At 30.9% G+C, this 13,360-nt stretch overlaps 2 protein-coding genes across 2 annotated transcripts in view; one reads left to right on the top strand and one right to left on the bottom strand.

The window, feature by feature from the left end:
* Window positions 1–12: 12 nt before the first annotated feature.
* On the top strand, window positions 13–908 carry LOC119573628 (the record flags this gene model as incomplete). The annotated part of the gene is given in 1 exon segment (XM_037920822.1): window positions 13–908. A coding segment is annotated over 1 exon segment (412 nt), but the record flags the coding sequence as incomplete, so codon positions are not given.
* Window positions 909–1,314: 406 nt separating this feature from the next.
* The window catches only part of LOC119573644 (transmembrane protein 245-like), a 30,034-nt gene continuing 17,988 nt past the window's right edge, over window positions 1,315–13,360 (bottom strand). Inside the window, exons 16-24 of the mRNA XM_037920823.1 lie at window positions 12,598–12,654; window positions 12,143–12,278; window positions 11,350–11,376; window positions 8,785–8,969; window positions 8,475–8,575; window positions 8,208–8,338; window positions 7,762–7,936; window positions 7,395–7,571; window positions 1,315–3,632 (exon numbers count right to left, since the gene is read on the bottom strand). Of these exons, the coding sequence (XP_037776751.1) occupies window positions 3,608–3,632; window positions 7,395–7,571; window positions 7,762–7,936; window positions 8,208–8,338; window positions 8,475–8,575; window positions 8,785–8,969; window positions 11,350–11,376; window positions 12,143–12,278; window positions 12,598–12,654 (1,014 nt within the window). The 3' untranslated portion in view covers window positions 1,315–3,607. The remainder of the gene's footprint in view (window positions 3,633–7,394; window positions 7,572–7,761; window positions 7,937–8,207; window positions 8,339–8,474; window positions 8,576–8,784; window positions 8,970–11,349; window positions 11,377–12,142; window positions 12,279–12,597; window positions 12,655–13,360) is intronic.

Below are 13,360 nucleotides of genomic sequence, written 5' to 3'. Positions count from 1 at the left end.
CGACAACATTTTCCTTGATAAGAAGCCAACGATTTTGGATGGTCTGGACGGATCCTGCAAACAAGCTTGCAAACTCGGCCTGACACGACCTGGTTGTATCTGTTCGAAGGATTCGCCTATCGAGCTGTGCAAGTTGGCGTGTGATCTCAATGGAGAAGGTCCTAACTGTGAGTGCACAGTCATATCACGTGCAAGGCCTGAGGGTATGAGCGAGGTTCGAGTTGTAATATCAGAGAGAGTTGTTATCTCAGTCATCAGGCCTGTCAACAATGGCATCAAGGATGAAGTAACGACCATTAACCCTCACACGGACGTGCCGGCCAAGTCCACGACCTTGAGCCCCATTGACGAATTCTGCAAGGAAGCCTGCGAAGAGGGCGTTGGAGGGCCCGAGTGCAACTGTGCTGACCATCCTATTGGCTGAACGTCCTCAGTCAAGGAACAACCGCCCAATTGCTCGAAGTGAGACTTCATGGGTGGTGATCTACCAAGCCCTGCATGTAGCACTGTGGTAAGTAGCACAGGTTGTTACTTCAGCTTGGAAAACTATGTACAAACCAGGGAGGTGGGATATCCTTTGGGATTCAAAACTCCAGCGTGGACCATGGAGCAACTGATCTGGATTACCAAAAACAAAACAGAAAATCTCTCAAATTAAATTATAATATATTTCCCTTCTAATCAAATTTGATTCTTTGTGAAAAGTAAAATTTGAGCAACTGATTTTTTGCTTTGTACCCAAAGTTTGTTTCCAAAAAATTAGATTGTATAAAGTTCTTAGATTGATTAATATTTTATAGTTTTATATTCCTTTATATTTTTATGTTGTGGTGTTTAAACAGTGCAAACTGCTCAGGATCTGTGGATGATGATGGTGATAGTGTGCAAATAAAGACTGTATTGTTATCCTGTTAATATTTACAGTTTCCCCTAGTCATTAACTGACAAAAATAAAAATAGACAGCCACGTTTGGATGCTCTGTTTCAAACACAAAGAAACTACTATTAATTTCCTAATTTCCTTCTTTAATCACAGCAACGCCTCCCTCGGCTAAGATAGCAGACTCTTGCATATAATTTGAGACGTAGGCAGTTACAAGTAATTATCATAACTGCACAATCCAGAGATGGTTAGAATTCTTTGTAAAATGTTCTTATCTAATACATGGATAGAACAACACACTTAACCTCTTTTTGATTTGTGATAATACACTGCTTATATTAGGAAGTTTATAAAATAAATTATTTTTGAAAAGTTTTAGCCTCAGTTCTCAAGCAGCCTATGAAATTACTTTGTAAAATACTGTGCATCACTTTTTTTTTTTTTTTTTTGGGTGGGGGGGAAATATCTTTGATAAAACTGTTCAGGGGTTGTAATAGAAAAGGCCAAAAGAAATACAACTCACAAATGAATAAAAAAAGGGAAGTAATACATGCAAAAGTTTGATTTTATACTTTACTATGGACATAACAAAAAATTACTGGTTATTAGGTCACTGATTAGTATCAGGGGATAGCAGGAAAAAACAAAAACTAAAAAAAAAAAATATATATAGGTTATGAAAACAGAAACTTCTTAAGTAGTAAAAAGGAATTTCATTCATTTTCATCATAGTCATACCTTTTACAACAGGAAATGTTCCCTTTATACCACTGGACCATAATATACAAAGTAGGTAACATCTACCAATAAACATGTTTCATAAAAGCTGTTCTATCTGCAATCCTTGTGCATGTATTAAAATTCAATCTCAAAATCTCTGGAGCACAAAAATCACAGCAGAGAAAAAAAATGAGGCACAAGAAACATGAGGAACATTAATAAAAAATTGAACATGTCAGAGAATTTTTTTACTTGAAAAGAGAGCATCCAGTTAAGACTGCATTTGCTGAAAATATGTGAAACAGTATCCAAGTACAAGTGCTATTCTATCTTTAACTAGTCAGAACAGAAAATACCTAGAAAAGATCTTTGGACGCAGATAGATTATGATGAATTACTGTATAGCTGAAAAAATGATGAGCCTCCTTATTTCAACTTTTAATTGACATTACATACCTAATAGGAAGAAGTAAAGAAGCTGCTGCAGAAAGATGAAACTAAAGAAAAAGAAAGGTGAAGGATCAGATGTCATGAAGAAATGCAATAAATATGAGATGCAAGAGTTAAAGAGGATGCTTGGAAATAATAAAAGAAGGTATAAACATGTTACACATAACGGCCCATGTTATGGATTGTAGTGTGCAACACGTCATAAAATTAGCACACTGCCACATGAAAATTCAGTTATATCTTTACAGCCCCAATTGCCTGAACTTGCAATGATGATGAAGTTCTGTAAAATCATATACTTGTTTTTTTTACTGGGGCTTCTACCCAGTCTGGCCTTAGATTGGTTCAAGTGAAATTTACAAGAACATCTAAAAGTAAATCACATTTCTCCTTATAAAACCATTCTTAGAAACAGCTCCTGGCTGACTTACTATTCTAAATAGTTTTGAAAAGCACTACTAGATCCATCAAATAAATTTCACTTGATATTTTGTTAGGTTTAACCTCCAACCTTTAACAAACAAACATTTTGCAGATTCCTGTAGATCAAACAACTATACTAATTTATCAAAGTTAGAAGAATGACAATCTATTCATATAAAGCAAGCTGAGACACTGATGGATCATCATTCTAATTTGAAAACGTCTATATAAAGCAATATGGTTTAGCAAAGTACAACTGTCGTTTTAAAAAAAGGGTAAGGAAAGAAATGGACTGGAAAATTAAATTTCAACTACCAGAAATTCCCTAGTGAATTAGAGTCTGCACTTAACATGTGTTATTATAACATTACAAAGGTAACTCTTATTCAGTTTCTTATCTTCCCAATACAAACTTCAAGTACATTTCACAGTCTTTCCCTCATTCATAATTAAAATAACTTGTATTCGGACCATTAACTTTACCATTACAATCCCTTTGGCTTTAATGCAAAGAATAAGAATGAGAATCATCAAAGTACATGTAAAAAAAAAGTGTTATTCCAACATTTCTACTGTCCTGATAGAATGGATAACTAATTAAAGCTGTCATCACTAAAAACACTACCTGCAGCTGTGAGAGACCATACTAATAGCACCATTTCTGTGAATCAATGATTACCTATTATTATATAAGTATTATAATGTACATATGGAAAAAAGAAAAACAAATATGAAGTTCAGACCCAGATCCAATAAGAAATGGAATATAAATATATATATATTTGATTTACAACCTTTTACCTTAACAGTAACATTAATTAATGTTCTAAATGAGATTATAAAAGGAAATAGTATAATCCTAATGGACATGGAGATACTTCATGAATCTCTGTATAACGTAACTAAATATCAAAAGCTAAAATTTACAATAATTCTCTTGCCTATTAAGCTTTTAACATTTCAAATATAACAATATTACACATGGCATTACATTACCAAAAAAGGCACAAGTTTGGAATAAATCTGACAAATTTTGCAAACACTTTGGCAAAAGCTCTTCTAAAAGCTAGAAGCATCTATCTGGAGATTGTAGAGCAGATGGTGCAGTCTATTCTTGGTTCTTCTTGCTCCTTATAAGTGCAGGTCACTCAGACTTCTGTAAAAAAATGAGGAGCAATACAATAACAATATAATATTGTCACCATCACTTTTCAAAAAGCAGGCAGCAGAGCCCATAAAAGACCAGAAACCATCAGTTAAAGGTTATAGTGTCTTTCCAGAGGAGATAAAATAAATATGTATAACAGGATAAAGGGAGGACAGGAGAGCAGATGGAAGGAAAGAGAGGGAGGGAGGAAAAGATGGAGGAAGAGAAAGATGGAGAGAGGGAGGGAAGAGATTGAAGAAAAAAAGGAAAGGAAGGAGAGAGAAAGGGAGGAAGAGAGGGAGAGAGGGAGGGGAGGAACAGAATGGAGGGATGGAGGGGGGAGGAAGAGAGGGAGATGGGAAGGAAAGAGAAAGGGAGGGAGGGAGGGAGGAGGGAGGAGGAGAGAGGAGAGGGAGGAGAGGAGAGAGAGAGGGGAGAGAGAGAGAGAGAGAGAGAGAGAGAGAGAGAGAGAGAGAGAGAGAGAGAGAGAGAGAGAGAGAGAGAGAGAGATAGAATACACATATATATAAGACATAAAAAATATGCAAGCAATAATCATCTAATCTCCATACACTACAGTAAATGATCCATTATCTGCACTACGTGTAAGATACCAACTGCATTCACTAATGGCTACAAAGCAAGTCATTCCCAACTAGGCTACATAACATCAAATTAATACAATTAATAAAATGAATAACCACATGTCTAAAAATAAAACAAAATTACTTAATTTGCAATACTGCTTTAACAAAGGGTTTTCAGATTTTGAATTTAATGCTTAGTATTCTGCTGGAAACAGCCATTCAAATGAAACTCCTGTAACATTAAAAAAAAAAGACATACTATATGTCACAGAAGATTAGTGTACATTATGTGTTTTTGTATACAAATACACATACAAAGCCTCACACAGGTACATTTACTGTGCATACATCCACATATACTGTACACAACTGCACAGAGGGAAGAGATTTTGTAAAAATTTTACAATTGAAAGGACCCAAGTGAATTTTATTTCTTGAGAGCCAAGTCCCCTGGGCCAAAAATAGGCTGAAACATTTTCCATGCCACCAGAAAAAAAATTAATATTCACTTTGGTCTTCTTTTTTGAAATGTCTCTCCACAAATACTCAGCCATCAAGGCTATAATTAATAATTAACTTGATTATCCTTTCCTTGAGTTTTCGGGAATTTTTTTTCTACTAATGCTATCACTATCAATGATTGTATTCTTATCATACACATTATAATTATCATATGTCATCAACATTACTAATAGCTATATAAGGCAGAAGAGAATATTTCCAGAAATCAAGGAAAAGAGTAAATGGGTGAGGTATTTGGTGCTAGTAATTGACTCCCTTGAGACTAAGTAACTGTGGAGCCATCTATGTGTAAAGCTAAACTCACAATGGGCATGGCATGTCCATAATTGCCATCCTTGGTGGCTTTGGGTCAAATAAAATGGTATAGATGGAGTCAGTCAACAAATTACACTTCCTGGAAATTCTAAGACAAGAAAGTCCATTTCATGTGCTGAATATGGACAATGTCACCATATTCTTAAAGCTGATCCTTCTGTGTGAACAATTTTTTTCTAATTAAAGATATCCAACAACCATCTAAAATTACCTTAGTCCAATAAATGATCTCAGGTAATAGTAGGATTCCTGAAAAAGAAAGAGTGTATGTCTTGAGTGTACAAAGCATATGAAAAAAAGAAAAACAGCCATATTCCTTGTCCCAAAATTGCAATGCAACTTCTTCAGAAATCAATCAAATATGGATTGCATTTTGGCAGATCTTGTTAAAACAAAAAACAGTCAGGTTAAAGATACCAAATCAAACATGAAAATACTAAACTATCCAATACCATGCTAAATACAAAACCTAGAAGTCTTTTTTTGGGGTGGGACTAAGGACCTTCACCTACAAACTACTTAAAATATCTTCTACCTTTCTTCAGCACCACTACTTGTTAAATAGATCCATTCACAGGACTCAAGGGATTTTGTATGAATTTTACAAGAGGAACAGACGTCCCTTTAGAAAGTTCCAGCAGGAAAATAAAACCTTGATTTTACCTCATGAAATTGCAGTTCCCAATCATGAAAAGAACTTATGACTCACTTGAGAAGAGTATAGTACAATTTGTTACTTATTCATATAAAGATTAATTCTGAGCATATCCATGTATTACGTCAAGCATTGCAACAAAATGTGAAATCCCTGCCTACGTATACGCTTAGGTAGACAAACAAAAAGATTCCTCCCATTAAGCAAATGTTAAAAAGGATAATAAACATCAAAACAGAATGATTTCTCAATTGTTATTACATTCAGAATTTCATCCTTTCTCTATACTTATGAAAAATAAAATAATGGAAGCTTCAAAGTAGAATTGACAAAGAAAGTCTAAAAAGGCCTAAACATCAGTGTTAATGCTAAGCCAAGAGTTTCAACATCTTCCATGTCAAAATTGTAATATTCAGCTCAATCCACCACCTTGCCTCTGCACCTTCAAAAATGTGATTACTGAGCAAGCATCACCAAAACCTGATGTAAAGGACATAAACAGAAATAAATTGAGCAAAGCAGAAAGAGAGCGAGAGAGAGACATACACAGACTGAGAGACACTGATTGACTGACAAACTGAAAAAGACAAAGAAAAAAGAACCAAAGACTGAGAAAGGAGTGATACCTATGCTGAAAATGATAAGAAACCTACACCTTCCACTAGATTCCAACCCTCAAACTCAGGATATATACTAAACATGTAGCAGTACTTTGATTTAGTGCACTGAACCCCCCCAAAAAAAAATATTTCCCCCCCCCCCCCTAGAGTATTCTGATAACTGTTAATGGCACAGAACACTGTTATAAAAAAATAAAAGAATTGAATTTTTGTTGTACTTGAAGTAATTTTATAAACATAGAGTAAATTGTACAAATAATTATGTATCTAGATATATCTGAAATCTTACAGTGCCCCCTCACTGGCTAAAAGTGATGATGTCATTAGCTCTGCCCCCTTTTTGCCCTTGTCCAGTTGTGTGATATTTTATGGTAAATATTTTAGCTGGATCTTTCCAATTGAAAAATGATTCATTAATGACAATGGTAAAAAATAATAAGAAATGATACCAAGACAAAAATTCTAAAAATAATAAATAAAATATCATTAACTTTTGCAATGCAGGGCTTAGCTCTGTAATTGCCAACTAGGAATGGAATGGTGCTACCTGTCTTGAAGTACTGTGATGAAACTTCAAAACATAACAAAAGTACTGCACCTCAACATTTCATTAATAGGAGATTACTGAATTTGGTCTTGAGTAGGTCTAGTCACTAGATACTTCATCACAGAGTAAGGTTAATATCATCAAGACCATAAGTTACTCTTGTACTGGTACTTTCTATAGACAAAGTCTCACTTGCCATGTGATATATGTGTTAGGATCTTCTAATGGGTGCTATCTGGACATATTGCATGAAACTATTAACGATTAATTTCCAAGCTTAGGCACAGATGCAGCCACCTAGAAGTTGTTTTTAAAAAATATGCTTATATATATATAAACTATAATATAAATATAAATATAAAATATATAAATATAAACTATATAAATATAAACAAATATAATCATACCCACATCCACACATGCATGCACACACACAAACCTCTGAAAAAAATAATAAAGACATGAGTGAAATACATGAAAAACCTAGAAAAATGACTTTATACCTCCCTGAAGAAAGTCACTTACCTCCGTAGTTTACCAAAACGTCTGGTGATATCTGCTGGAGATTGAATGAGTGAAGAATAGATATTGGTAGCCACTTTAAGGATGCACAGTAGCAAGGGACCTAGAATTGCTCCTTCTGCACCCCAGTAGAATATGCCACCAGCTACTGCCAGGCCTGTCAGGTAGGGGTGACTACCTCTGTGGAAAAGAGAGAAGGTATGTGATCATACAATGGGTATTGTGTCCCACAGTAAATCTGTACATATTAGCCTTAATTCTAAGGTGAATCCTCTTCGGACAATTCAGACAACACTGCTGATACCAACGAGTATTATAAATATATATATGGAAAAAAATTAAATAACATTAAATAACTGATCTACCATACCCTTTAATGTCAGCATAGATGGCAGTATCAACACATGACATGGGCAGCAGCTGTGCAGCAAAGAGAAGCAGTGCCAAGGTAGGAGATCCTTGGCTCCAGCAGAGCTCTAAAGCCCCAGGCAATGCAGCCCAGTAAGTGCCCACCAGTGGTACAGCACCAAACAGGGCTCCTAACACTGAGGGAGGAAACAGGTATAATGAAATAAATACATTCTGATTTAGATACAGTCAAAATTGTTAGTTATCTTCAATCCCTCACTTCTGTTTTTAAATATTTGACTTAGAGATACAATACCCTCATTACATGGGAGGTAGAAAATATTTCAACTTCAATTCATGTGCAATGAGATACTGTGATTCGTAACATAGATATAATCCCTAAACCTAGAAAATAGATTATGGTAATCCTCTAAAATTATTTTCCACAACTGACCAACAATAAGTTACCTGATGGAATGTAGACAACATTAGTGGAGAACAGTGAGTGAAGTAACCACGTCCACATTCCATAAAATGCTCCCATTTTTAAAGATGCAATAAAAACACCATTTACGGCATCTTCAACTGCTTTTCCGAGCCTACAGGGAGGAGAAAACAAAAATAAACAAACCTTGATAACATAACACACATACATAAATGTTATACTGAACTCCAGAAATCAAGCAAAACCATATATAGGTGCTTTCAGTTAAAAGAACGGACTCAAATCCATACTGGTTCATCTGGCCAGGTGCTAGATTGCCAAGAACTGCCACAGGTTTGTAAACAGAGCCACTTGCGCTAAGTACGTAGAAGAGTGATGACATGAAGACAACCTGGATAATCACAAATTTGCTACATCAATAAATGCATTTATACAATTGATAGAACAAATAAACACACACATACACACATTCTTTTGTTCTCTCTCTTATTTTCTTTTTCCCTCCCTTTTACATAAATATATATCAAGTTATCATGAATCTCCTCAGTCAGGCTGTCATCACTTTAGTGTCCAAATGCTGAAAAGCAAAAGACTACTCACCACACTGATAAGAGCATTTAGCAAAGACAGAGAACCACCCAGGAGGAGGGAGGCAGCTGCAGTCAAGGCAGAAACGGCCAGACTCAAGTTGCCAAGTAAGATTGTCCACACGGACTCTAGGACGCTGACCACAGTCCCAAGGTTATCCTTCAGGACTTCACTTAGAAAGGAGAAACTCACCAAACCTTAAATGCAATATAATTAATATTAAATTATGTTTATATTTTATAATAAAATTTATATAATATATAAAAAAATATAATAAATATAATAAGAGTAATATTTTAATAAATAAATATATATTATAAATTAATAGTAAAAAAAAAAAATATAAATATTAACAATTAAATATATTTCATATATTAATATTCACAATTCCAATTAATATTTTTATATATATATAATAAAATTTTTTTTTTTTTTTAATATAAATTATAATATATATTTATAATTTTTAATATATATAATTAATATAATATTATAAAATTTTATATATTAATTATATAATATATATAATATATATATATTATAATATATAATTTATATATAATAATTAATATAAATATATATATATATATAAAATATAATATATATATATCTAATTATATATTAAATATATATATATTAAATATATATATTAATCTTAATTCCAAATATATTATATATTATATTTAATATATATATATATAATATATTAATAATATATATATAAATATATATAAATATATATTATATATATATTATATATATATATTATATATATTTAATATAATTATATATTTATATATATATATATAATAAATTTAATATTTATATATAATATAATATTATATTATATTATATATATATATAATATATGTTATAATTATATTTATATTATATTATAATAATATTATTATATATAATATATTAATATATAATTATATTATATTATATATATAATTTATATATATAATTAAATATATAATATATATATATATATATTTTATAATATATATATTATTATATTATTTATATTATATATATTATATTTATATATATATATTAATATATATTATAATATATATAATATATATATTATATAGATTAATTATATATATATAATTATATATATATATTAATATTATATATATATATATATATATATTAATATAATATATTATATATATAATAATATTATATAATATATATACAATATTATATATTAATAATATATTTATAATATAATAATATTACAATTTATTAATCATAATATATACATATTAACATAATATATATATTATAATAATTAATAATTATTATTATTATAATACATATACTAATAATATACATATAAATATATAAAAATAATATTAGTAATAATAAATTAATATATAATTATATATATACATATTATATTAAAACATATATATATTAACATTATTAATATACATATAATATAATATATACATACTAAACATATATATATATATACATATATATCATTAATACATATATATAAATATAACATATAATTATACTATTATAATATAACATATAATATAATATACAATATTAAATACATATATATTTACATTAATACATATATATACTATAAATAATAAATACATAAAATATAATACTATATAATAATTAATAAATATATATATTTACATCATAATATAATACATATATAATTATATACATTTTTTACAACATATATATTACATTATACAATATATATATACATATACACAATATAATTATACATATTCCTAATAATATATATACCATATTACATATATATAATATACATATACATATACAAACATATATATATAATACATATATTAATTATACATTAATATAATTATAATAATCATATTACTATTATATAACATGTTACATAATTATTATATTAAACTATTATTATATATTAACTATATATATTTTATATAATAATATAATTATATATTTTTTTTGTGTGTAAATGTGTGGTAAGTGTTGGTGTATGGGTGTGTGTGGGTGTGTGGTGTGGTGTGGGTGTGGTGGTTGTGTGTGTTGTTTGGTGGGTTGTGTTGGGGTGTGTGTGTTTGTGTGTGGTGTGTGGTTGGTGGGTGCTTTGCCGCACGCGCTGCAATATTGAATTCAGAATACAGTATGACTGTAAAATGTTTGCACATTTATAAACTTCCTGCTGAGCAAAAGTTTTCCTACTCTCAATATCAGAATGAAAACAGAGATCAAAACAAAGAGTTTGGAGTTTCCATCCCTATTTTTCCTTTCTTCTTTTATGTGCCTCTCCAGTTTTCTTGAGAGATTATTGTGTTCTGATATAATATCTGTATTGAATTTTCTATATCTCATAAAGAGAACATGCAAATGACGATCTCCATATTTCCAATTAGCAAATCTACTCTTAGAACATTCTAATTACTTGAATTGATTAAACTTGTCTTCAGGGTATCTCAAATGCAGGCAACATTTATAATTTAGTATCTGAAAGAATTATTTACTTCTATTAACTAAATCTTTAATTTCTGTTTTATACTGAAGCATGCTTGAAATATCAGACACAAAACTAACCTGTTCTTGAAAAAACATCTCCAGGGCCTGAGAAAGTGAGCACAATTGAAAAATGATTGCTATTATGCACTGATTAGCCAATTAACTTAGCACATGCATGGACATTTAAGGCGAACACAATCAAAAATCAAGATAATAAAAAATCAAAAAAAAAAAAACAAAAAAAAAAAACAAAAAACCACTGACACTTCATAAACAAAAAAACAGACACTTCCTTATATAGTTTCCTATTTTTGGAAGGTGATGACCATAAAATAACACTATATGTATGCCTGTCTCATTTAATCTAGACGATCTTAATTTGTGAATATCATATTTCCTTCACACATATATGGGCATAAATTCGTAATTGCCCTTTAACTATCTTATTCTTCTGATTTTTATGTTTATCCTTACCACATTTTGATTTGTTCCAAACCTTACATTTCAATTGCAAAAACCATAATGACTGAAAATTAATGGTGGCAAATTTTCAAAAAAGAAAATAAACTACAATCAGGTTAAAAAAAAAACCAACTAAACAAAGGACTAAAAACCACCCCATGAATATTAGCCTTGCTTAATCCACTTGCAAGACATTATCACAATCTACAAGATTATAGTTAAGAGGCTAATATACAAACCTTAAGAGATCTACGACTGAAAAGAAATCATATCAACATCATGATCATATACAAATGATTATATATCAACCCAACAACAAAGCACAATTGGTCCAAAACATGTTTCCTTCCTTAAAAAAAGACATACCAATCAGTTAGTTCAACTCAACTTTCATAGAATCTCAACCTACCTGAAGTCTTACGCAGTCCATCCACCAAACTGTCGAATGAGAGCGCCACTGCCTCAGAAGTTACCTTAGGGCTGGTTGGAGGGGTTGGATGGGCCGAGACCCATGCCTGGTACACACGGTCCCACAGCTCTACCACCTGGGAAGGGTGTGGGTAACCAATCAGTGAAGGAAGTGGGGATATAATGCAGAAGAAATACATGATATGGAAGAGGGAGACTAAGAAAACTTGGTTGAAACAAGGATGAAAAGGAAGAAGAAATGCATGCGAAGGGGAAAGAAAAAATGTAGAGAAGAGGAAAAGGCAGGTGAAGTAATGGGAAGAGGGTGGTAGAAAATCAAGAGTAAAAGGGAAAAATGAGAGAGAATAGAGAAAAAGGAGAGGATGGAGGAGAAGCAAGGAGATAGATAAGGCAAATAACAGCTTTCAGTCTTACAAAAGATTTATCTTTACCAACCTGTTTCTCCAGATGTTGAGCTTTTGCATCATCAGTCTCTCCTAACATTCCTCGCACCTGTAAATTGATATGAAAGCAATATAATAGCAACATTAAAAGAAAATGTGATGCAGAATGAACACAGTAAACCAAAACTTTGATAAACACCATAAAACCAGTAAATGGAAAATTATAAAAGATTTTGATGGGATGAAGGATGTAAAGATATGACTACATTGAAAAGTAAATGAATATACAAACAAGATAATTGAATCTAATCTTTGATACCTATCAACATGTGTGCTTGTATATACATATCAATATGTTTGTGTACATATGCACATATATACATGTATACACACACGCAAAAAAAAAAAAAAAAAAAAAAAAAAAAAATGGTCACTGCAATTTCATGCATTGTAAAATAAGAATGGGGGGAAAATGACATTAACAAAGTATATATCAAAACCGATTGGTTAGTAGGAAAAAATTGTAATAATTAAAACATTTGTATCACCAAATCATCAAAAGATATTCAAATCATATTATTGCATCAATACTTCAATGCAATTTGCCATAGGCCATCAAAAATAGTCTTGTTAAATATAAAGATTTAAAAAAATACAAAACAATACTCAATGAATAGAAAAGAAGAAAAATTATAAATTGTAACAAAAGTGCCTCTACCCAAGATTCATACAAACATTGGAAAGCTAAACTCATATTTATGTATTGAATCAAAATCTACGATCAAGTCTGTGGGATAAGCAACCGGCATAAATAC

The sequence above is a fragment of the Penaeus monodon genome, chromosome 1, assembly GCF_015228065.2.
Source record: "Penaeus monodon isolate SGIC_2016 chromosome 1, NSTDA_Pmon_1, whole genome shotgun sequence".
NCBI lineage: Eukaryota > Metazoa > Arthropoda > Malacostraca > Decapoda > Penaeidae > Penaeus > Penaeus monodon.
The sequence above is the reverse complement of the archived record's forward strand: the minus strand, read 5'-3'. Positions and strand labels throughout refer to the sequence as shown.